General features: G+C 43.7%; 1 protein-coding gene across 2 annotated transcripts; it reads left to right on the top strand.

Annotated features, from left to right (window-relative positions):
• Positions 1-107: 107 nt before the first annotated feature.
• Nme5 (NME/NM23 family member 5) lies at positions 108-22,544 on the top strand. Of its 2 annotated transcripts, none has more exons than XM_051202367.1 (6): positions 108-580; positions 5,932-6,137; positions 7,715-7,815; positions 9,533-9,651; positions 13,096-13,199; positions 22,525-22,544. In XM_051202367.1, the coding sequence occupies exons 1-5, from the start codon at positions 452-454 to the stop codon at positions 13,177-13,179; spliced, it is 639 nt and encodes a 212-aa protein (XP_051058324.1). In that variant the 5' UTR covers positions 108-451; the 3' UTR covers positions 13,180-13,199; positions 22,525-22,544. The 2 variants fall into 2 exon arrangements, with proteins under 2 accessions (XP_051058324.1, XP_051058325.1); XM_051202368.1 differs by lacking the exon at positions 22,525-22,544 and adding an exon at positions 15,631-15,676.
• The last annotated feature ends 1,793 nt before the right edge of the window (positions 22,545-24,337 follow it).

The raw sequence follows: 24,337 nt of genomic DNA, 5'->3' as shown, positions 1-24,337 counted from the left end.
ACCGTTGGAAAACCAGCTTCAGGTTTCTTAGCAACGGGTTTTGACAACACTTGAACGGAGGTGAGAGCTGGGAGGGTTCAGCCTGGAGATTTAGGTTCCTAAGGACTCGGGGATCCTGCCTTGCAGTCACACCTAGGCCTGTATAAAGTGGTCCCCGAGGGGTGGGGGCCCTTCGCTAGGGCAGCGGGCTAGGGCCTTCCCCCACCCCTGGAGAGCGGCACGGATGCTGTCCATCGTCCTGCCGCACCGAGGCGGCCAGGGCTCAGCTTGGGCTCTGTACAAGTCATATTCTTGCAGGACTGCTGGTCGGGAAACGTGGCAGTTTCCACTTTCACAAATTAATCAAACCTAGCACCAAATATTGCCACAGGTTGAATTTGGTACGAGGACGAGTGTCATTGCAGTGGATACCTGGTCAGGAGATTAGTAAATTATCCCGGGAAACGCCAGAATGGAAGTGTCAATGCCCCTGCCTCAGATATATGTAGAAAAAACCCTAGCCCTTATCAAGCCAGATATTGTTGACAAAGAGGAGGAGATACGCGACATTATTCTCAGATCTGGATTCACCATCATTCAGGTAACTTCTGGCTTCTCTTTTATTAGTTTGCACTATACTTATATAAATGTACCCACCCATTTAGATCCGTGGTAACATTGAGTTTACATTTCTAAATATAAAGGTTGTATTGTAAGACCCCAGTTCCGGGGTCCTTTTGGGCCGATGGGAGAGCCCTGCGACACAAACACCAAAACCAGGAGATGCAACAAGCAAGAGGTATTTATTGAATGAGTGCATTCCCCCAGGTGTCAGCAATCTCGGGCAAAGCTGCACACCCCTCAAAGGGTTCAGGCTCCTTTTTATAGAGACAAACTGCAGATCAGCATACATGCATGGGGCACAAGGTGATTGATTACAAAGTATTATCTCATGTTTGAGAGATCACCCAGGTGTGACCTGTTCTTCTTTAAAGGAAAACCCATAGAATGTACCTTAGAGAGTCCCCAGACTGTCCGTTGGCCATGTGTGACCCAGACAGGGCTGTTTACCTCGGACCATTTGTTCCAGGGTTGGGGGCCTATTTCCTTGTGGGCCAAGACCTGTGAGAAACTTCTTTCATACTCTGGCTTTCTCTTGGCTGTAACTAGCCCTATTTAACAAGATCAGCCTGGCATATAACCACTAGCCCCATCGCCATAGTAACCTTTCTTGTTCTCATAATTCCTGATCTTTCCACCCATGTCCACGTCCATTCTTTGTGATTTTCTATATTCTGCTTGCAAGAACTATTCTTCCCCTTTCCTATATCCTTGCTCTGCAAACTAAAGTCTTTCAGTATGTAAGCTGGGCATGTAGGCTCATGCCTGTAATCTCGGTACCAGGGAGGTGGAGGCAGGAGGATCAGGAGTTCAGCTATTCGGTAACTTCAGAGTTGACAGGTCAGCCTTAGCTCTGTGAGACATGTCTCAAAAACAAACAAGTTACCTGTAATAGGTAAGTTTTTCACACTTCCAAAAGATACAGAATAAGACCCAAAAGAAGCCAAATTGCCCTTTCTTTCTCTTAACTTCTCCTTACTACATTGTCCTTTCCCAGGGTTTCTCTGTGTTTGAAAGCTTTTCCCCATAAGATGAAGTGATCCTCTCTAACTTCCTCATGGAGTCTCTTTGGTAAAGTTCTGGGTCAATAAATCAGAATCTACTTATCCCTTCTAAGTTATGTGCAATAATCCTGTGCATAGTTAAGTTCTCTAGTGTTCTTAGGGTTTTCGTTTGTTGGTTTTTAAACAGGGTCTCTCTGTGTAGCCCTGACTGTCCTGGAACTCACTCTGTAGACCAGGCTGGCCTCCACTGCCCAGCAAACATTTAATTTTTTTAAAAATATATTTACTTATTTTTATTACATATACAGTGTTCTGTCTGCATATTTGCCTGCATGCCAGAAGGGGGCACCAGATCTCATGATAGATGGTGGTGAGCCACCATGTGGTTGCTGGAAATTGAACTCGACCTCTGGAAGAGCAGTCAGTACTCTTAACTTCTGAGCCATCTCTCCAGCCCAAACATTTAATGTTTTAAGATGAATATTTGTTCTGCAGTTGACAAACATGGTCATGGAGCCAGGCCTTCCAGAGGACATTAAGCAGTCAGCTTGTATTACACAGGGAGTCCTAGGCCAGCCTGGGGTACAGAGGACCCAGGCTCTGGAGGTGGTGCTGTAAGCCTGTGATCTCAGCCATAGGTAGGGTAAGACTAGAGTTTCCCACCATCTTGGCCTTCACAGAGTTCAAAACTGTCCTCTAGTATGACAAGGTCTCCAACTGAAGACAAAATGTATGAATATATCAAATAGAACTTAACATTTTAAATATTTTGTTAAATTTTACTTGTACTAGTTTTTTATTCTCTTAAATGTATATAGGTTAGTGTGGTGCTTTTACTCCAAGCACTGCTGAGACAGAATCAGGTGTATGTCTGTGAGTTCAAGGCCAGCCTGGTCTACAGAGTAAGTTTCTGGTCAGCCAGGGCTACACAGTGAGACCCTATCTTAAATGTTTTTTTTTTTTATATAGGACCAGCTGTAATGGCCCATGCCTTTAATCATCACAGCACTCAGCAGGCAGAGGTAGGCTGATCTCTGTGAGTTTGAAGCCAGCCTGGTCTACAGAGTTCCAGGACAGCCAGAGCTACACAGAGAGACCCAGTCTCAAAACAGCAACAACAAAAATTATATAGTATCAGATTATCATCATTATCTATTTTGTCAGTGTTTTAAGATAAAGAAAACTGCGCTGGAGAGGGGTTTGTGTCATAGTGTTTGCTGAGCAAGCACAGGGATCTGAGTTTGAATCCCCAGCAACTGTGTAGTGGGAGGCAGGGCAGGAGGACCTCTGGAGCCCTTGAGCCCACTAGTCTTGCCAAATTGGTGATTCAGGTTCAGTTGGGAGATCTGAGATGATGAGAAACTGAGACTAGTCCCCAATGTGGATATCTGGTTCCACATATATGCGCCTGCATCCCCATATACATGTGTGTATACACATGAACACAGACATGCATATCACACACATACACACACACACAGTTGAGATGGCACAAGAAATATTCAGATGAACACAAAGTCTTTAATAAATGTTGTGAAGAAAATTGAGTATTTTTATTCTGGGATAACTCTAAATGGATCCAAATATTAAAAAAAATTAAACTTATAGGTGGGGCTAGGGTGTGGCTTAGAGGTAGAACACAGGCTTAACAAGCATGAGGCTGTGGGTTCAATCCCTACCATTCTCCCCTAACCAAAAAAATATTAAATCATGTTTGTCACTTCTTCAAGAAGGAAAAAAATGCCTAAGCAAACAATTGGGGAACAATGATACTTAAAAGCCCATGTTCTCAGGCTGAGACTGCCCCTCAGCTGGGGGAATGCCTGCAAGTATAAAACCATGACTTCCATTGCCAGCACCTGCATACGGCCTGGAGCCCAGTATTCAGGGCATTGAAAGGGAGGACCCCAACTTTAATGAGGTCATCCCCAGCTACATAGTGAGCTTGAGGCTAGCCTGGGCTACATGAGCCCCTGAGAAGGGGGGAGTCTTGCTGTTTAGTTATTTAGCTCCGGATATCCCCCAGCACACACTGATTCTCCACCTCTCCTTTCACTTGAGTTGGGACTAAGGTGCTCATCACCTGTTGTATTTTGTTGTCTGAGAGGATTTCACTATGTAGCCCTCGTGGCTTCAAATCCTGCTACTGCAGGCTCCTGAATATTGGGATTGCACACACTGTGCCATTACGCCTGGCTTAATTTTAAATTTCGTAGGTTTTTCATTTTTATTTTGTTTTAGTTTTTCAAAGAAGGAACTTTTACAGTGGTGAGAGAGAGCCCTGGCTTCTGTACCCTATATATTTAAGATGTTTAAAGTATGCCAGACTATGGCGGCACATACTTTTAATCCATGTCCTAGAACTAGCTCTTGTAGACCAGGCTGGCCTCGAACTTAACTCCTTTTTAAAAAAAAAAAAAAAGAGACTTTATCTTTGTGTGGTATGTGTTTATGTGTAACTCAGGTCCGGCCCTCACCTTGCCTGAAATAGGCTTTCTTGTTTGCTATTATGTAATTGAGGCTAACTGGGCCATGACCTTCTTGAGGGGCCTTCTGTGCCCAGCTGCCCTCTCCCACTGGTGTGTAGGGATTACAAACCCACACTATGAAGCCGGGCATTAGGGCAATTCTGGGGATCCAAACCCACATCCTTACATTTGAGCAGCAAAAGACTTACTCACTGAGCAAGTTCTCTAATACTTAAGTCCATATTTGAAAAAATGATAGGCTTAGTAACCAAGTGGCTTTTATTTATTATAAAATTCAAGGGCTGGACATGGTGGTACACACATTTAATCCAAGCACTCTGAAGACAAAGGGAAGTGAATCTCTGTGAGTTGCAGAGCTACACAGAGAGACCCTGTCTCAAAACAAAAAGTCAGTGGAAACGTCTGTCAGCAGTGGACATTACACCAGGGAGGCTATGGCTCATGTAAACTGCCGCCACTACTGTTAACTCTGTCAACTACTGCGGTGTCTTCAACTTTCCTTTGCTTTGTTTTTCGAGATTTATATTACATCGATTGTACCATTTAACTATTTTTAGGGTACAGTGCTGTGATATTAGGTACATTTTGTGACCCTCACCACTATTCATCTGTGATTTTTCAACCTGAAGCTATGAACTTACTTTTAAGGGGGGTCGAGGAGTGTTTCCATCTCTTCCAGCCCCTGGTAACCACCAGCCTATTTTCTGTTCCAAGGAATTTGACTCTTGCAGCTTGAGGGTATGTTTGTAAGCGCTGAAAACGTCTCTCTCTCCAGCAGGTGGCAGCCTTTCCTCCATCATAAATTGAGTTCTGTTCCACATACTGGGTATCAATCACTGTTTCTCAAACAAAAGAGTTTTCACCGGATTTCATTTTAAAGCAACCCATAGGATCGTTAATTTTTGTATCAACTTAAGAGATGGACTCTAAATTTTTAAAATTATTCGACAGGAGCTAAGAAACCCGCAGCATGGCTGCAGGGCATACTTGTGTCTAGGGAGAGTGAGGCTGCAGAGTACACAGGCAGACAAACAGGACTACACAGTCTTACGTGTAGTAAGAGTTCACCTCAAAACGAATGAACAGCTTGTATACTGGTGAGGGGGAGGGCGGTGGAGTACTGATGAGCAAGGGGTCATGTGAGAGTTAGAGTTCCTGGGAGTCCGCTGCAGAGTTTATCAGAATATTCCTATAATACCTGCAGTTAAACTAATATTCCAGTTTTTTGTTTTTAGAGACAATGGCTTACTCTGCAGCCTTAGCTGACCTCACTGTGCAGACCAAGCTTTGCCTTGATCTCTGGGTGACTGTGTGTATGTGTGCCTATACGTGTGTGCATGGATGCCAGATGAGGACTTCAAACCCCTTGTAGGTGGAGCTACAGGCGATTGGTGGATGGCCTCTTGTAATGGAGGTGCCAGGATCCAAACTCTGTTCCTCATGATTGCTCAGCAAACACTCTCTTTAAAATGTGTGTATATTTACGTGTGTGCACGCACGCATACGTGCACATGTGCAGTATATGTGTTTCAGTCTAAAAACTTGGGGAATCAATTCTCTCTTCTCTTCCCAACATGTAATTCTGGGGATTGAATCTAGAACTTCAGTCTTGGCAACAAGCACCTTTCCCCATGGAGCCATCTCATCAGCCCAGGGAGTTTTTCTTTTTTTTTTTTAAGTGAGATAAATATTTCCTCTGAAATACTTAACTTAAATATTATTTCTGTGTAATAATGAAAAGATAATTATAGGCATGAGCCACCATGCCTGGCATGTTGTAGATGACTGAATGAGCTTTTATCGAGGGGTCACTTTCGTTGACTTTGTTTTGTTTACAGAGACGAAAACTACATCTGAGCCCTGAGCACTGTAGTAACTTTTATGTGGAACAGTACGGGAAAATGTTTTTCCCAAACTTGACAGCTTACATGAGTTCTGGACCTCTTGTTGCTATGATATTAGCTAGACATAATGCCATCTCTTACTGGAAAGAACTTCTGGGACCAGCTAATAGCTTAGTAGCCAAGGAGACACACCCGGACAGGTAATTCCCCTGGAGTGGTTTAAGGGATTGAAGTCTTTCTAAAGTACAAAACAAAAGAAGCAAACAAAAAGCTTCACCAAACCCCATCTCTCTTGAAGTGAGGTTTTCCCTCATGTGGAAGTTCTCTTAAAGGAACTTCCCTCTAGTGTAAGGCAGTGATTGGACAGTCTCTCCATTTCTGTGCTATCTTCATTTTTTAGATGTGTTTATTTATTGTGTATAGTCTTCTGTCTGCAGTATCCCTGCAAGCCAGAAGAGGGCATCAGATCTCATTACAGATGCTCTGAGTTATGTGGTTGTTGGGAATTGAACTCAGAGCCTCTGAAAGACCAGTCAATGCTCTTAACCACTGAGCATCTCTCCATCCCTCCCTCCTCAGTGCTATCTTAGTACCAAATGCTATAGAAAGCATCAAAGAGTCTCACTGATGGCTCTTTAGCCTTGCATTACACTGCCTCTCTACAGTAGGATTTATTAATTTTTTTTTTCTGAGACAGGGTTTCACTGTATTGCTTTAGCTGTCCTGAAACTCGCTCTATAGACTAGGATGACCTTGAACTCACAGAGATCTGCCTGCCTCTGACTCGTATCACCCTTTTTTTTTTTTTTTTTTTTTTTTTTTTTTGGTCTTATTCTGTAGCCTATGTGGGCCTGTAATTCACTATGTAGCCCAGGCTAGCTTTGAATTTGTGATGGCCCTCCTATCTCAGCACCTCCCCCATGCTGGGAGTACAGGCGTGAGCCATGACACATGGCTATGAAGTGGGATTTTTGACATTACACTCTATTTATTTAATGTGTGGGCTTGTGTGCCTTGCACATGTGTGGAGGTCAGAGGACAATTAGTGGGAGTCAGCTCTCTCCTTCCACCATGTGGGCCCAGGGTTAGACTCAGGTCATCAGGCTTGGTGGCAAGTGTGTCTAGCAGCTGAGCCCCTCACTGATCCTGAGGTAGGATTTTTAATGGGAAAATTAGAGAGATTTTTAGATTTATTATCTGGATATGATGGTGCATACCTTGAGAAACAGAGGCAGGCAAATTCCTGAGAGTTTAATCTGGTCTACATAGCAAATTCCAGGCTAGCCAAGGATATACAGTGAGACCTTGTCTCAATAAATAAATAAATAAAATCCAAAATTTCAGCATCCAAAATTTCAGCATGATCACTAGTCTAGAAATGAAACAGTTATTTCTTTTTTATTTTATATCTCCTTTTCACGTCTCACAAAACACCCTTCTTCACAGTGTATTCACCAGCATTCATAAATGTATTAATTTGACTGTCTCTAAGTAAAATGCAAAGCTTAAAATTAGATTAGTGATGCCCTGTCTAAAAGCAAACAAATAGAAAAAGGCTAGCAAATGGGCTCAGCAAGTAAAGTGCTTGCTGCAAGTGGGCTGACTCAGATTTGAACTCAGGACCCATGAGCTGGAAGGACAAAACCACTCCGAAGTAGTCTTCTGATCTCCGCATGTGGCTCCCCCTTCTCCAGATAATGTAGAGGGAAAGAATGCTTTCCTGTAAAGTAAGGCAAGGTTGTCAGAGCGGAAGAAGAACATCCTTCCTTTGCTTTAGTCTAAGGGCGATCTACGGTACAGATGAGCTTCGGAACGCCCTTCACGGGAGCAACGACTTCGCTGCCTCGGAAAGAGAGATTCGGTTCATGTTTCCAGAAGGTGAGTTTCTCACAACTGCTTTCTTGACACACCTCCAAATTGTTCACCTCTTAAAGTTTGTTTTTATCAGCCCGGCGTTGGTGGGACACGCCTTTAGTCCCAGCACTCGGGAGTCAGAGCCAGGTGGATCTCTGTGAGTTCCAGGTGTTGGGAGCGGTCTTTGTGCTGCTGTAATCAGAGCCAGGCGAGGGGCCCCAAGTCCGTACCTGGATGGGGGAGTGTGGATGAGGGAAATGATGAGAGAGAGAGGGGGGAGGGGGAGGGGGAGGGAGAGGGAGAGGGGAGAGAGAGAGAGAATAAAGGTCAGCAGGGCAGATCAGTCAATACTGAAATGCCATGAGTTTATTTTTCACCACTCTTATATACCATAACCAAAAAGTGGAACACAGTATCATGTGTATGGAACATACAGACTTTTCTTCCTCACTTATTCTGAGGGTTCAGTAACCACACTTTAGCTCCAACTTCTTGTTCCCTAGCCTTGAGGTCAGTAGTAGCCACACCTCAGATTCAGGTCTGTTGTTATTTAGAGGAAGACAGCCAAAATATCCTTCTGTAGCCACCCACACCTTTGACCTTTAGGTCTCATGACTTGCTGACACCTTTGAACTCTCTGCCCTTGTGCCAAGATGGAGTGCAGCCATCTTTATGGGCACCCATGCAGGGCATGCCTGGTCTACAGAGTGAGTTCCAGGACAGCCAGGGCTACACAGAGAAACCCTGTCTCAAAAAAGCAAGAAAAGAAAAAGCAGTAGCGGAGAAGTGGGCATACTGTCTTTTAAGAACTGGGGGTGAACCTAGAACTTCAAAACAAGCAAATTTTGCCTGTAAGCTGCTAAGTCCTCAGCCCTTTATTTAACTATTTATTTTCAAGATTTATTTTATTTTTGTTTGTGTCTGAGTGAGTGTGTGCCACATGTGTGCAGATGTCATTAGAGGCCAGAAGAAGGCACTGGATGCCCTGGAGTTAGAATCACAGACAGCTGTGAGCCCCTGATGTAGGTGCTGAGATTTGAATTTGGGTTCTCTGGAAGAAAAATTGACCTGAACCATTGAGCCATTCCTTCAGCCCAGAATTTATTTTGAGACAGGCCTGTGTGTCTCATGCTAGCCTTGAACTCCTGATCGTCCTGCCTCCACCCTCTGAGTTCAGGGACTTCAGGTATGTACTGCAGCCTGGCTTTCTGGTCCAAGGCGAGGTCTCAGTAAATTGTCCACAGGTAAGCCTTGCTTTGATCCATCACTCTCAGCACCCTGAGTGGTCATGAGGGTTGGGTTGGTTTTGCTGTAGTTCTTTTGTGTATGGTAGTTATTGTTATTTTGTTATTTCTTATTAAAATTATATTTATTTCTTGGTGTGATCACAAATTCAGCAAGTACTGTGTGTAAATAATGCTTCAGTATAGGTAGAGTGTAGTGGCTCACACCTGTAACCACAGGTGGCCAAGCAGGAAGATCACCTTGGGTTTGATGCCAGCCTAGGCTACCTACTAAGTTCAGGTCAGCCTGGACTATGGTGAGACTCTATGAGAAAGTCAATAATAATAACAATTATAACACTTTAGTTAATATAAAGAAATAAAAATCAAATTTAAAATTCATGATGACATGAGTGTCTCACAACAGTTCAAAACTCCTGAAGGCATCCTTTTAAGTAGCTACATAATGTTTAATCATGGATATTTGCTTTTTAGTGAAAACTTATTTGTACTTGCAGTGATTATCGAACCCATTCCAATTGGACAAGCTGCTAAGGACTATTTAAACTTGTATGTAACGCCAACCCTACTTCAAGGACTCACAGAGCTTTGTAAGCAGAAACCGGCAGACCCTTTTGTAAGATACTGTTTTATTAACATTAGAGAATATTGTTTATTGTTTTCTTGTGTAAAACTGTATTTGTATTTGCTTGTTTTTGAGACAGGGTCTCATTATGTAGTCTTGGCTGTCCTAAACCAAGCTGGCTTTAAACTCACAAAGATCTCCTTGCCCTCCTGAGTGCCAGGATTAGAGATGGCACCACCATGTTCAGCTAATACTTATTCTTTTAGTCTGAAGACTCAACAAGGTCTGAGGCTTTCTTGGTCTATGTATTGACTCTGTGGCCACCAAGCAGGACAATTTAGTGAGACTTTGTCTCAAAATAAAAAATTTCAAAAGTGATCTAATCATAGTGACACATGCCTTTACTCTTAGTACTTGGGAGGTAGAAGCAGGCAGAGCTCTGTGAATTCAAGGCTGGTCTGGTCTATGTAGTGGTTCCACTCCAGCCAGGGTTATAGAGTGAGACACTATCTCAAAAACAAAAACAAAAATCCAAAACCCCAAAATAGACACAGACACAGATACACACATACAGAGATACATATACACACACACACACAGACACAAACACACCACCCAGAGACACATACACACACACACAGAGATGTACACACACATACTCACACACAGACACAAACACACCACCCAGAGACACATACACACACACACAGACATACACACACACTCACATACACAAAGACATACACTCACACTCACCCCCACACACACAGACACACACCCAGAGACACATACACACACACACACAGAGACACAAACACACACACATAGACATATACTCACACACACACACACACAGACATACACTCACACATACACACACATACACACAAACACATACCCAGAGACACAAACACACACCTAGAGACACAAACACACACACACACACACACACACACACACACACACAAAATAAAGACGGGGGAGGGAGCTGGGTGGTTGGTGACAGATTGGTAAAGCACTTACTATGCAAGCCTCATGAGCTGAGTTCCATCCTGGGACCCCACTTTGTTATTCCTTTATTGTTTTTATTAGCATATAATAATTATACATAATAAGTTCCATATGCATTTTCATAAATGTACATAATACTGGGTGATTTTCTTTTTTACTTATTGGTTTTGTTGGAGGGTTTTTTTGTTTGTTTGTTTGTTGGGGTGGGGGACAGAGTCTCACTATGAAGCCCAGGCTGCCCTAGAACTTATTATGTAGATCAGGCTGGCCTTGAATGTTGTTTTTTTAGACAAGGCCCCTCTGTCTAGCCCTTGCTGACTTGTAACTTACTAGCAGATGATGTGTTTTGGTGGCACATGTGTACACCTGCTTTACCTGCCATTAATTACCCCTGTCTCTTCTTGCTACCCCCACTTCCTCTTCCCAATCAGCCCCTTTACTGCTTCCATGCCTTTCTGTTTCTTTGGCCTGAGCTCCTTTAGGGTCATTTACAGGGACACTGGTGAGGATATGTGCCCAGGCACCTCACAGGCGGCTGCATTGCTGAAGAAAATGTCAGCTCTCCAGCAGCTGTTAACTTCCTAGGATTCCCTAGGGAGGATCAGCCCCGAGAACCTTTCACCTTGCATTAAAGTGCTGTGACAATTACACTTACTATTTATTACTTTCTTGTATGTGTGCTATAGCACGAGCATGGAGGTCAGAGAGGTCCCTCTCCTTCTGCCATGGGCCTCCTCAGTCTCACTCAGGCCTCCAGGCTTGGTGGGGTGTACCTTTACCTGCCAAGCCATTTCCCCTTCCCTGGCTCTCCATTTACTATGATTGTCATTGTTTATTTTGTTTGTATTGTGAGAGAAGATTCCCCGTGGCCTGAGCTGGTCTCAGACTATCTGTGTAGCCAAGGATGACTTTAAACTCCAGATCTTCCTGCTTCTACCTCCTGAGCACCAGGATTACAGATATGTGCCACCTCTCCCAGCTTATCAGGTGCTGGGGACCAAACAGCAAATAGGCAATCGCCTACACCAATCCCCAGATCTTGAATTTGTTTGTTTTGTTTTGTTTTGTTTGAGACTGGGATTTTCTGTCTAGCTCTAGCTCTGTCCTGGAACTAGCTCTGTAAACCAGGCTAGCCTCAAACTCATAAGGATCTGCCTACCTCTGCCTCCCTTGAGCTTCAATTAAAAGCCTGAACCACCACCCAGCTCTTAAATATTTAATTACATTTCTTTGTTATTTAAATGTATTGTTTTTGTGTGTCTGGAGGACCTTTATTTTTATTCTTTTTCTTTTTGTTTTGTTTGGAGACAGTGTTTCTCTGGGTACTCCTGGCTCTCCGGGAACTCACTCTGTAAACCATGCTGGCCCAAAACTTACACCATATTCAGCTATTATTTTTATTCTTAAAGTGGTTTTAAAAGCTGTATAGCAGCCAGGCAGTGTAGACCAGTAGACCAGGCTAGCTTAAAACTCACAAAAATTCACCTTCTCTGTCTCCTGAGTGCTGGAATTAAAGGCATGTGACACAGCCCAGCTGAAGCCTACACTCTTACTCATTTTTGCAATCAAGAGAAGAATGATTTTTTTATGTTGCAAAAATATCAGTTTCATATGTTTCTTTGTGGGGTGTTGGTTTTTTGAGACAGGGTTTATCTGTGTAGTTTTGGAATCTGTCCTGGAACTTGCTTTGTAGACTAGGCTGGACTCAAACTCACAGAGATTCCCCCTGTTTCTGCTTCCCAGGTGCTGGGATTAAAGGCGTGTGCCACCACCACCTGGCTGCATATGTCTTTTTTATTAGTATTATCCAGGTTGGCCACAAAACTTAAAAGCTTGAGTTTTCTGTTATGATTACTACAGTCTCTGGGTCCGAATGCAATGACACTCCTTCCTGTTGCCCTTGCTCTGCTTTCTCCTCTTTTAGTTCAGCATCTACCCTGGGTTCACACTCTTCAACCCCCCTGAAGGTGGGCTAGTAATGTGGTCTGAACCCCGCCTCCACTAAACTCCAATAACACCATTGCCACTGGAGGCTATCATCTCTTTATATGTAGTATCTTGTCAACTTTCAGGATAGTAAAGATCCCCCTAAACTGGGGCAGGGCAGTGGTGGCATACACCTTTAATTGTAGGCAGATCTTTCAGTTCGAGCCCAGCCTGGTCTACAGAGTGAGTTCTAAGATAGCCAGGGCTACACAGAGAAATCCTGTCTTAAAAAAACAAAAAACAAAACAAACAAATAAGCTGTTTAGCCAGATGTGATGGTACACACCTTTAATCTCAGCATTCAGGCAGCAGAGGCAGTTGGGGATCTTTAGGAGCTCTAGGCCAGCCTGGTCTACAGAGTAAATTCCAGACAGCCTAGGCTGTGAGATCCTGTATCAAAAATCTTTTCTAGAAAGATAACTTAATTATCTAGTTGATAAGTTCATTATACACAGAAAATAGTTAAATGTTTATTAATTTTAGTTTTCTTTTCCATAGAGTTGGCTAGCTGATTGGCTGCTGAAAAATAATCCCAACAAACCTAAACTTTGTCATTTTCCAATAGCAGAAGAGGAGTCTTAGTGTACTCTGTAAGACAAGTGGTGAGTTCTCTCACTGTAAAAAGCTGTGCATCTACTTCTCAAAACATGCCTCTTTCCTAATGGTTTAAGTAACTGCATGTGTAATAAACTATCTTTTCTTTACATTAAAAACATTTATGTGTCTCTTTGTGGGTAATATGTCTGCCTGTGAGTGCAGAAACCTAAGGAGGCCAGAGGCATTGAATCCTGTGGAGCTGGAGTTACAGGTAGCTATTAAGTCATCTGACATGAATGTTGGGTCTTCTGCAAGAGCATATTCATTCTTCAACACTAAGCCATCTCTTCAGCCCTAAAATATTTTTAAAACACTTTGCTACTTATTTGTTCCTAGTGTGAATATTTGCCTGTGTGTGTAGTTGTATACCATGTGAGTACAGTGCCTGTGAAGGCCAGAAGAGGTATCAGATTCCCTAAAACCAGAGCTACAGTTGTAAACCTGGGTCCTCTGAAAGAACAGCAAGTGCTCTTAACTGCAGAGTCATCTCTCCAGTCCATATATATACATGTATACACACATATGTGTACACACACACACACACACACACGTAGGAGAAAACGACAACAACATAACAGATGCAGGAGCCTGGCATATTGTCTCACACCTATGAAAACAGGACATTGGATTTCTCCAGTAGGACCCAAGTTTTAGGTCCATTGGGGCTGCACAGTGAGACTCTGTCTTTAAAAAACAAAAAAAAGTGGAAGATATGACTCAGTAGCTAAAGATCCTGCTGTGTGAGCCTGGCAACCCGAGTTCTATCATAAAGTGATGTAAAGTTAGAAGAGTCCACAAATTTGTCCTCTGACCCCACACATGTGCCATGGCACCCATGTGCATCCCTCACGGTAGAGCAGACCTGTAGTCCCAGCTCCTTGGGATGCTGAGGTGGAAATATCAAAAGATCAAGGTCAGGGCTGGGCATGTGGTTCAGTTGGTAGAATTGCCTAGCATTTATGAAGTACTGGGCTCCATTCCCAGCACCATGTAATACAAGGCAAGGTGGTGCATGTCTGTAATCCCAGGATCTGGGAGGTAGATATAAGAGGATTTGGGGTTAAAGGTCATTTTCAGCCTCAAAAAACAAAACTGAGACTGGAGAGATGGCTCCCTGGTTAAGAACACTTGTTGCGGGCTGGAGAGATGGCTCAGAGGTTAAGAGCACTGGTTACTCTTCCAAAGGTCTTGAGTTCAATTCCCAGCAACCACATGGTGGCTCACAGCTATCTGTAATTGGGTCTAGTGCCCTCTTCTGGTGTTGAAGCAGACATGTAAGCAGAGCATTGTAAACACAATAAATAAATCTAAAAAAAAAAAAAAAAAAAAAGAACACTTGTTGCTCTTGCAGAGGACCCAAATCTAAAAGCACCCACATGGTAGTTAGTTTATAACCATCTGTAACTCCAGTTCCAGAGGATCTAATGCCCACTTCTAACTAACTACCATGGGTACCAGGAATGCACATGGAACACATACATACATGCAGACAGCACACACATAAAATAAAATGAATAATTAAAAATTTAAAGAATAAAAACAAAAAGAACTTTAAGTAAGTTAAGGCCAGCCTGGGCAATTCACTGAAATTCTGTCTCAAAAATAAGTAAAAAAGGCCAGGCGGTAGTGGTGTATGCCTTTAATCCCAGCACTCAGGAGGCAGAGGCAGGCAGATCTCTGAGTTCGAGGCCAGATTGTTTTACAAAGATACACAGAGAAAGCCTGTCTCAAGGGAAAAAAAAAAAAAAAAAAAGGATGGTTCAGCAGATGTGGGGTTTGCCTCCAAGAGTGATGATGTCGGTCAATCCCTCTTAAAACTGCATTATATGCAAAAATATGGTGTTCTCCTGTGGGCTTATTTTTACCCTAACAATTTTCAGTTATTACCCAAGATCATCCAAGAACAGCACATAGTAGTAATACTTAGTTATAGCTGAAGGAAGTATTTTTAAAGTATATTCTTATTAGGACCATTTTGTGGACCCTGCTCTCTCCTTCCAAGGGTCTTAGGGTTTGAACTGAACTTTTCAGGTTTGTGTGGCAAGTGCTTTTTTCAAACCCTGATGCGCCATCTAGCTAGTCCCTATCCAAACAAATCTTAGACCTTAATCATCTTCCAAAAAGGTTTTTGTTTTGTTTTGTTTTGGTTTTTGTGAGACTGGGTCTTACTATGTAGCCCGGACTAGCTTCCAATCCTTTAGTATGCACCAGAGATTTTTTTCTTTTTCTATATTATTGTTATTTTATTTATTACATTTTTCTTTCTTTGTTCGTTTTGCTTTTTTGTTTGTTTCGAGACAGGGTTTCTTTATGTAGCCCTGGCTGTCTGGAACTAGGCTGGCTGTGAAACCACAGAGATCCATCCACTTGCCTCTGCCTCCTGAGTGTTAGGATTAACCACCACTTAATCTGTAATTTTGTTTTGTTCTTTGACAGGACTAGGGATTGAACCCAGGGTCTCATGTGCCACAGCCAGCATCTACCATGGAGCTAAATAACAAAGCTGCTTTTCACTTACTATTTTTCAACATTTTCATTTATTCTGAGTATGTGTGTGGTGTGCATGTGGGTCAGAGGGCAGCTCTGTGGAGTTGCTTCTCTCCTACCACCGTTACATAGGTTCTAGGGATTGAATTAAGTCACCAGGCTTGTGTGACAAGCACTTTTATTCCCTCCCACCCCTTACCTATTTTTTAAAGTAGAATCTTGATAGCTCAGCCTGGGATAATTTGCAGTGATCTCCTGTCTCCGTCTTTTGTGTGCTGGGGTTGCAGCATGACACTATGGATCCTACTCTATGGGATTTGGGGTCCACGAGATGGTCTGGGGTAAGGAAGAGTGTTGCCACCAACTCTGACAACTTCGCTTTGATCCCTGAGAGCCACACCTTGGAAGGAAAGAGCCAACTCCTGCAGATTGTCCTCTTGCATATACTCCTCCCCCTCCAAAATACATGATAAATAAGTAAATGTTAAAAGAAAAAGAAAAAGAAAAAAGCCAGCAGGTTGTGGTGCACGCCTTTAATCCCAGCACTTGGGAGGCAGAGGCAGGTGGATTGCTGTGAGTTTGAGGTCAGCTTGGTTTACAAAGCAAGTTCCATGGCAGGCAGCCAGGGCTATGTGGAGAAACCCTGTTTCGAAATCCTCCCCGCCCCCATTATAAATTAAGTGGTGGCGGGGGAGCAGAATGCTTCAGCTTGTGTCTGTACCCCTGGTACTTTGGAGGAGGAGGGAGGATTGTGAACTACATAGCAGCTGCTGTCGGTTAATGCCTACTTCAGGAGGGGAAACTATTTTTCTTCAAGGTACAAGTACAAATAAGTTGCCCATGAACCCAGCTGAGTGATGGGAAGAAAGGTGTGTAATACCACATCTGGCCTTTTCTTCATTTTTCAATTTCTTTTCCTCCTTTCCTTCTTTGTGTTATTATTATTAATTATTATTTTGCAGCTCTGGTCACGGGACCTAGGGCTTGGCCCTTGCTACCCTAATGCTCTTGCTATCCATGACCTAGAGCCTAGTTCTTCTTTTGTTTTTTTTAGACAGGGTCTCGCTAAGCTGTTCAGACCAGCCTTGAACTAATGATCCTCCTACCACAGCTTGGAACATACATACCATAGAGCAACTTGACTGAAATTGTCAAGTACGATTTAGGAAGTTTACTGACCCTACTCTTGCGCACTCAGCTCTTTGTTGGAATATTTAGACTGAGCTTTGGCTTGGACATGACCCAGGTCCCTGCTCCATGTCTGGGACCTCAGCTCTTCTCTTGGGTCTCTTCCTGTTGGTCCCTTCACTGCCATGAACATCCGGGCTTACTTTGTGCCTTTGGAGAATAGCACGTCCAGGGACTTTCAGGCCCACAGAAAAGCTGTCTTCTAGAAGTGGTTCCGTGGCAATAGTAGATACAGACACGAGCGACTTCATCAACACAGGCCTGCAGACCTCTGCACAGGCAGGATCCTTTCCTATTAACTGGCCGGTTAATCCGTTTGAAAAGGGAGATGACCTGAAGGAAGCTGGGGCTGCCTTCCCCCTTCTCATCCAAATCAAAGGCTGCAGGCACTGCCTTGATTGATGCCTTTTGTTCCCAGACAAAACTGTTTTTCATAGTCCACCCCCTGCCACTGCCATCCACTCCAGGGGGAGTCCCGTCCCCAGGTTCCCTGGGCCACACCTGCCGCATGGTGGGGAACACGGAGGAGGAGAAAGCAGTTTGCAGACAAATGGGCAGCTAATCCCACCCACAGCCCCAGCGCGAGCCTACACAACGCCACTCCACCCCCCCCACCCCCGCCTCATCTGCATTTCAGGGTTGAGGTGGGTACGGCTTTCTTAGGTTCAAATCCTCACTTCCCCTTTGCTGTCTCAAACCCACTATGCCAATCAGCCTAAGCGATGTCGGGATTAAGGACAGCTTCATGACAACAAACTGGGAAGATGATGAACAGAACTCCTGGAAAACAGAATTGGCCAATGACAGGTCATTAAGTTTTCTTCCAGTCACTGTCAAGGCTCACTTTTCCATTTTGAGGCAGCTTCACTTGGATTACTTAATTAGTGTTCTCCTAGCTGTGTTCAGGGCTGACTGCGTTTCAGATAATCATGGAATGCAGGGAGCTAAATTGTTTTATATGAATAAGCACCTCAGGGCTGACAATACGGCTCCGAGGGCAAAGGCACTTGGGACCCACACTGTGGGAGGAGAAAACCAACTCTCTCAAGCTGTACACATACACACACACTTTAAAAAGAAAAAAGAGTAAACACTTTTTGTATTGGGGAGGAGCACTTAGTAAATCTTGTCTTAATAAAGATTGTAAAAACCCTAATCCTTCCTGGTAGCCTTTATGATGAGGCGACGACCTCAATGGACTTTAGTGTATCTGGCCCTTGCCAGTATAAGACCATTTCAAGGGGTCTTTAACATATCTATGTGGTTAGTCGCTCCTGCCTGGTACCATAAAAGAAATGGTTAGACAAGGACCAGCAGTGTACACTGAGGGGGAAGCTTCAGAAACAAGCTTTTTCTCCTTGGTGGTTCTGGCTTTTGTAAGGTGACAGTCACACCCCTCCCCCAACCAAAGGCTGGAAGCACCCTAAGCCAGCTGCACATCTGTAGACTTCTGAAACCTTATAATGCTCCAGAGAAACACAGCATATGTCCTAAATGAAGCCCATCAGTGAGCTCACATCCAGTGTCCAACTTTCAAGACAGACCCATAGATTGTGGCCATTCCTGGCTCTTTGGCTCTTTTTTTTTTTTTTTTTTCCTTTTCTTCTTCTTATCATGTATAATGTATTCTACCTGCATGTGTATAATGTATTCTACCTGCATGTGTGCCTGCAGGCCAGAAGAGGGCACCAGACCTCATTACGGACGGCTGTGAGCCACCATGTGTTTGCTGGGAATTGAACTCAGGACCTCTGGAAGAGCAGCCAGTGCTCTTAACCACTGAACCATCCCTCCAGCCCTGCTCTGGCTCTTTTGCTAGAGTCCAAGCCTTTGTGTTTTCTCTGCCCACTGTTCTTGAGACAGCATCTCAGGTACCCTGGCTCTGGTCCTTCTGCCTTAGCTGTCTGGGTACTGCAGTGGTGGGCTGAGCCTCCACACCCAGCTACAGCCTTTTCTTTCCTTTAACATTTGTTTAGTGTGTGTGTGTGTGCGCGCGCGCGCGTGTGCATGCGTGTGAATGCTACAGTGCTATCTATAGGAGTCAGAGTGGTTTTGGGAATTCTCTCCTATCACATGGATTCTGGGGATCCTCCAGCCATCAGGCTAGGTAGCAAGAACCCTTACCCACTGAGCCATCTCACCAGCTCCATTTTCATTCCTTATTTATTTATTTCACTTTTTTCTTTATTCTTTCCTTTTCTCCCTTCTCCTTTCATTTTAAAATTTTTTAGGTTTTGGTTTTTTGAGACATGGTTTCTTTGTGAAGCTCTGGCTCCTGTACTCACTCTGTAGACCATGCTGGCCTCGAACTCAGAGATGTGCCTACCTTTTCTCCTCGTGTGCTTTGATTAAAGGCACGCGCCACCATTGCCTGGCACCTTTTTCTTTCTTTTGAGACAGATCTCACAAATCCCCGGCCAGCTCCAGACTCACTGTGTAACAGAAGATAACCGTGAGCTCCTGATCCTCCCCGTCCTAGATGCTAGGACTATACGGCATACACCAGGTGCACCAAAGCAACATCACAGTCCGGCACTTCCCTCCTCTTCGTAGCTCTGCGTCCTCACCTTTTCTCTTCATCTCTGTAGGTGCACTGGGAATACACTTGACCTCTGCATCACTGCTGCAAGACCCTGAAATATGAAGCGTGTCACAGGGTAGAAGAAATACAGCGTTCAGGGGCTAGGGATGCAGCTCAGTTGGTAGAGTTCTTCTAGCGAGCATAAAGCCCTGGGTTCAATACAGAACCACGGAGGTGGAGTTTTCCTGAGCCAGCAGTCCCTCCCAAATAACCACTTAGAAACTTAATATTGATGTAAATGCTCCGCCAACAGCTGAGCTTGTTACTAGCTAAGTCTTACATTTAAATTAACCCATATTTCTTATCTTACCACGTGACTTGGTACCTTGCTCATCTTGCTTCTCCCTGTGCCTGCTGGCGACTCCCAACTCTGCCTCTCTTCCTGCCAGCGTTCTCAGTTTGCTGGGCTGTCCCACCTAACCTTATCCTGTTCAGCTACGGGCTGGTCAGCTTGTTTATTAAGCCAGTCATAGCGACGTACATCCACACAGTGTAAAGGAATGTTCCACAGTGTCATGTGACTGGGCACAGTCTCATACTTGGGAAGGAAAGGTGAAAAGAACGGCACTTCAAGATCATTATCTTCTTAGTTACGTGTTCAGTTCAAGGCCAACCTAGGATTTATAAGACACTGTCTTAAAAGAATAAAATAAAAACAGTGTCCTGGTATGTTTCCTAGGGGACTCAGATTGAATAGTATCCTACTTGGGGTTACTATTGCTGTGATGGGACACCAACACCAAACTCAGGAGGCAAGAGTTTATCTCTTCTTACTTTCAGATCATAGATCCATCATTGAGGGAAGTCTAGGCAGAAACTCAAACAAAGCAAGAACCTGGAGGCAGAAGCTGATGTGGAGGCCACTGAGGACTGCTGCTTACTGGCTTGCTCCTCATGGCTTGCTCAGCTTGCTTTCTTTTTTGTTTTTGCTTGTTGTTGTTTTGAGACAAGGTCTTACTATGTATCCCTGGTTGTCCTAGAACTCACTCTGTAGACCAGATGGCCTTCAATTCACAGAGATCTACCTGCCTCTGCCTCCCAAGTTCTGGGATTAAAGATGTGCATTACAATGCCAGAGTAGCTTGTTTTGTATAGAACCCAGGACCACCAGCTCAGGGATGGCAGCATCCACAATGGGCTGGGCACTCCCATGTCAATATAATCACTAATTAAGAAAATGCCTTATAGCTGGATCTTATGGAAGCATTTTTTCAATTGAGGTTCTCTCCTTTCAGATAACTCCAGCTTGTGTCAAATCAAGTTGACATAAAACTAGCTGGCACAAATAGTTACTGTCTATGTCAAGAACCTGGAGACTAGGGGCTGAGGAGAGGGCTCAGCAGTTAAGAGTATGGCTGCTCTTACAGAGAACCCATGATGGGAGATGTCATTCTGTAAATATGTTCCTTGTATTGGTTAATGAATAAAACAGTGTTGGGCAATAAGAAAGCAAGATAGGCGGGACTAGGAGACTAGGAGGAGAAAGGAAGAAGTAGGGAGGAGAGTCAACATGTAGGACCGAGAGAGCAGAACTCTGGGCCCACTCTCTGGTAAGATGAGACCACATGGAAACACTTAGATTAATAGAAATGGGTTAATATTTAAGACAGAGCTAGCCAATAAGAAACGCTTGTAACAGGCCAACAGCATTATATCTAATACAGTGTCTCTGTGTGTTATTTGGGGTTTGCGCGGCTGTAAGACCAGGCCGTCAGGAAAACATGCTCATAACAAACACATGTTTGATCCCCAGCACCATCTGACAGCTCACTACTCTCTGTAACTCTAGTCCCAAGGGATCCACTGCCCTCTTCTTGTCTCAGTAGGCACCAGGCACCTATGTGATGCACACACATATATGCGGGCAAAACAATTATACACGTAAAATTTTGAAATGAAAAGAAAACAGACAAACAATAAACAAACAGCAGTCCTAATGAGAGTGCTCAGCAGATAAAGTGCATCTGCTCAAGTGTTAGGGTTAGTCTGGACCCTCAGACCCCAAGCCACATAAAAGCCATGCAGGCCTTTGTGTGAAGCTCTGAAAGTGAAGCTTGGGTTACAGTGAAGACCCCATCCAGAGAAGAGTTAACGCCTAAGGCCTTCATCATAATTTCCTTTGACAGATGGATATAATATAATTCCTTTGGTTCTTTTAAATTTGTTCATGTTTATGCTGATTTTTTTTTTCAGGTTTTATCTTAGCTACTACTCGAACATGTGAGTCTTCTCAAGATGTTTAACTGCTTTACCATGAGGGTCCCAAAACAAAACAGTGGACTCACTTATGTGCATAAAACTTTTATCTCTGATTGCCAACTTTGGGGAATTAATGTTGCTCATGTCCTCTGATTCTATATGTACGTGTGTATGTATACATATACATGTATATGCAATCACATATTACAAGAACATTATTAATTAAATGAGCCCATTTGTTTCTCAAAAACAAAACAAAATAAAAGCCCCAAATGCATAAAACAAAAAGTGGAGTAAGGGATTAACTTCACAGGAACAAATTTCTAAAAGCAACTTAAATTTTAAAAGGGTTCCTCTCGGGGCTGGAGAGGTGGCTCATTGGTTAAGAGCACTGATTGCTCTCCCAGAAGTCCTGAGTTCAATTCCCAGCAACCACATGGTGGCTCACTGCCATCTATAGTGAGATCTGGTGCCCTCTTCTGGCCTGCATAAATATATGCAGGTAGAAAGCTGTAGCTGTATACATAACAAATAAATACATCTTTAAAAAATTTTTTCTTCTCAATTTCCCTCTCTAACACCTGTAGGGGAACATTAAATAAACAAGTTTTACTAACACTCATGGTTTTATATACACACCCTTAAGAGCCTTAAGAGCCAAACCAATGGGTGGATACTGCTTGACTCATTATGAGGGATTTAACCTGGGAGACATCAAACACTTGTCCTCCGGAACACTGGCTCTTGGGGGGAAAGGAAAAAGAAAAAAAAAAAAACAACAACAACTAAAAACCTCTTGTCTTGACTGCTATGGTCTCTCTTCTCTGGGTGCTAATGAAGTAATGCCCCTCCCCATTCTCCTTGCTTTGCTCTAGTTCAACATCTACCCTGGGCTTACATTCTTCAATCCCCCTTAAGGAATCTCAGCCTCCACTAATCTCCACTGGAGGATGTCCTCTCTCTACATGTGATCCCTTATCAACCTCCAGTTTTACAAAGAAATCATGTATTCCTCTAAAGGAGCTCCATGGACTCCATTGGAGAAGTCTTGAGAACTTTCTCTATAGATGCCTCTGTGTCTGTCTACTATATCGAGTTCATTTTGCCCACATGTACAAGTGAATATATTCCTTTTTAGGAGACATTTAGCAACTTTTTTTTCTTCTCTCCTATGGAATTGACTAAAACCCAAGTGATTGGATACACTTGTGGAGGATTTTTCTTAATTCAGTCATTTGAAGTGGGAAGATCCACCTAAAATTTGGGCCACACCTTCTGATGGAGGGCAATGTAAAGAACATGGAAGAAGGAAGTGCTCGCTTGCTCTCTTGCTCTGTATTCACTGGCATTGCATTGCAGCCTACTTCTTCAGGGTTCTGATGTATATTGAAGACCAAGACATCCAGCCTTGTGGACTGAACAACTCCTGGATTCTCAGACTTGCCACTGGGAGACAGTCACTGTTGGACTAGCTGGATCACAGCCTGGAAGCCACTCTAAATAATTCCGTGTATATCATTCTGTCAGTTCTGTTCCTCTAGAGAACCCTGATTCTGGATTCTGGTCAGGTTTCCCTTACTATACCACTCCCCAGCCTTGATGTAAGAATTGATTACATGATGGGGAAACACATTCTTGGCCTCCACCCAGCCCTGTCCTTCATCCTCTAGATCGTATAGAGTCAAGCTGAGGATACAGGTGCGAGAGGGTTGCTCTGGGAAGGATGAGGACATGGAGGGTTCCAGGGACCTAAAAGACACCATGAAGCTCCCTGCCTTGTTGGCCTTGGATTAACCCATTGTTTCCCAGGAAGAGCTTTCTCAGCGGTCTGGCTCTCCAGGAGCCTCTTGTGACAATCTATGGGACAAACAACTGAGTTTGACCATGACTGGCTTTGTTTTGCAAAACCAAATTGGTACAGGGGGCCTCATGCTGACTGACTGAATGGTGTCATCAATACACAATTCAAGGGATGCCACCAAAGGAAGGAAATGAAGCTTCAATTTCCTTCTCTGCTAAATGACAGCTTGCCTGCTGATTATGACCTTTATGTTCAGGGCAAAGGCTTTTTTTTTTTTTATTGCTTTGTGTGTGTGTGTGTGTGTGTGTGTGTGTGTGTGTGTGTGTGTGTGTGTAGAGAGGGAGAGAGAGCAGCAGCAGCAGCAGCAGCAATAAACTACTCTTTCACACTTTTCCCTCTAATGCCCATAATGCCCACTCCAGCCTCACACCTGATTGACCAAGGCTCATTGAGAAGGGCTATTCTCTATTGTCAGCAGAGAAACAACCTTCTTTCTACCCCCACAAACCTATCATGACTTTACCAAGATGCCACTACACCTTTCCACTAGGAAGCATGACTTTGTTAAAAATGAGGCCATGGATAAACAGAAGGAAGCAAGTACCTTTTTAATTTGGGAGCTGACTTGCAGTGAGCTGCCCCTCTTACTGCTTGAGTGAGCACTGCTTTTACCAGGCAGAAAGATGTTTGCTGCTCTTGTCCCCCCTCCCCCTCAGGGTGACTATCCTGTCCACTCACCCATTAGAAGAGTTCTCTCATTGCTATGGGTGTAATTATGCTTGCTTTTAAACATTTGTTGAGAGTGTATAAATACATAGCAATACGTACTTATAATTATTTTTTGTGTGTGCATGATTAGGGATGGGAGCATGCCACAACTTGCATAG

This window comes from Phodopus roborovskii, unplaced genomic scaffold (assembly GCF_943737965.1).
Source record: "Phodopus roborovskii unplaced genomic scaffold, PHOROB, whole genome shotgun sequence".
NCBI lineage: Eukaryota > Metazoa > Chordata > Mammalia > Rodentia > Cricetidae > Phodopus > Phodopus roborovskii.
Note: the sequence above shows the minus strand (reverse complement) of the source record. Positions and strands in the feature narration are given on the sequence as shown.

Bases quoted from the DNA above. Each gene is read 5' to 3' on its own strand.
- Nme5 (XM_051202367.1), top strand. From the start codon at position 452: ATGGAAGTGTCAATGCCCCTGCCTCAGATATATGTAGAAAAAACCCTA. The intron at 581-5,931 runs GTAACTTCTGGC...TTTTGTTTACAG, and splicing joins CTGGATTCACCATCATTCAG to AGACGAAAACTACATCTGAG. The intron at 7,816-9,532 runs GTGAGTTTCTCA...TTGTACTTGCAG, and splicing joins TCGGTTCATGTTTCCAGAAG to TGATTATCGAACCCATTCCA.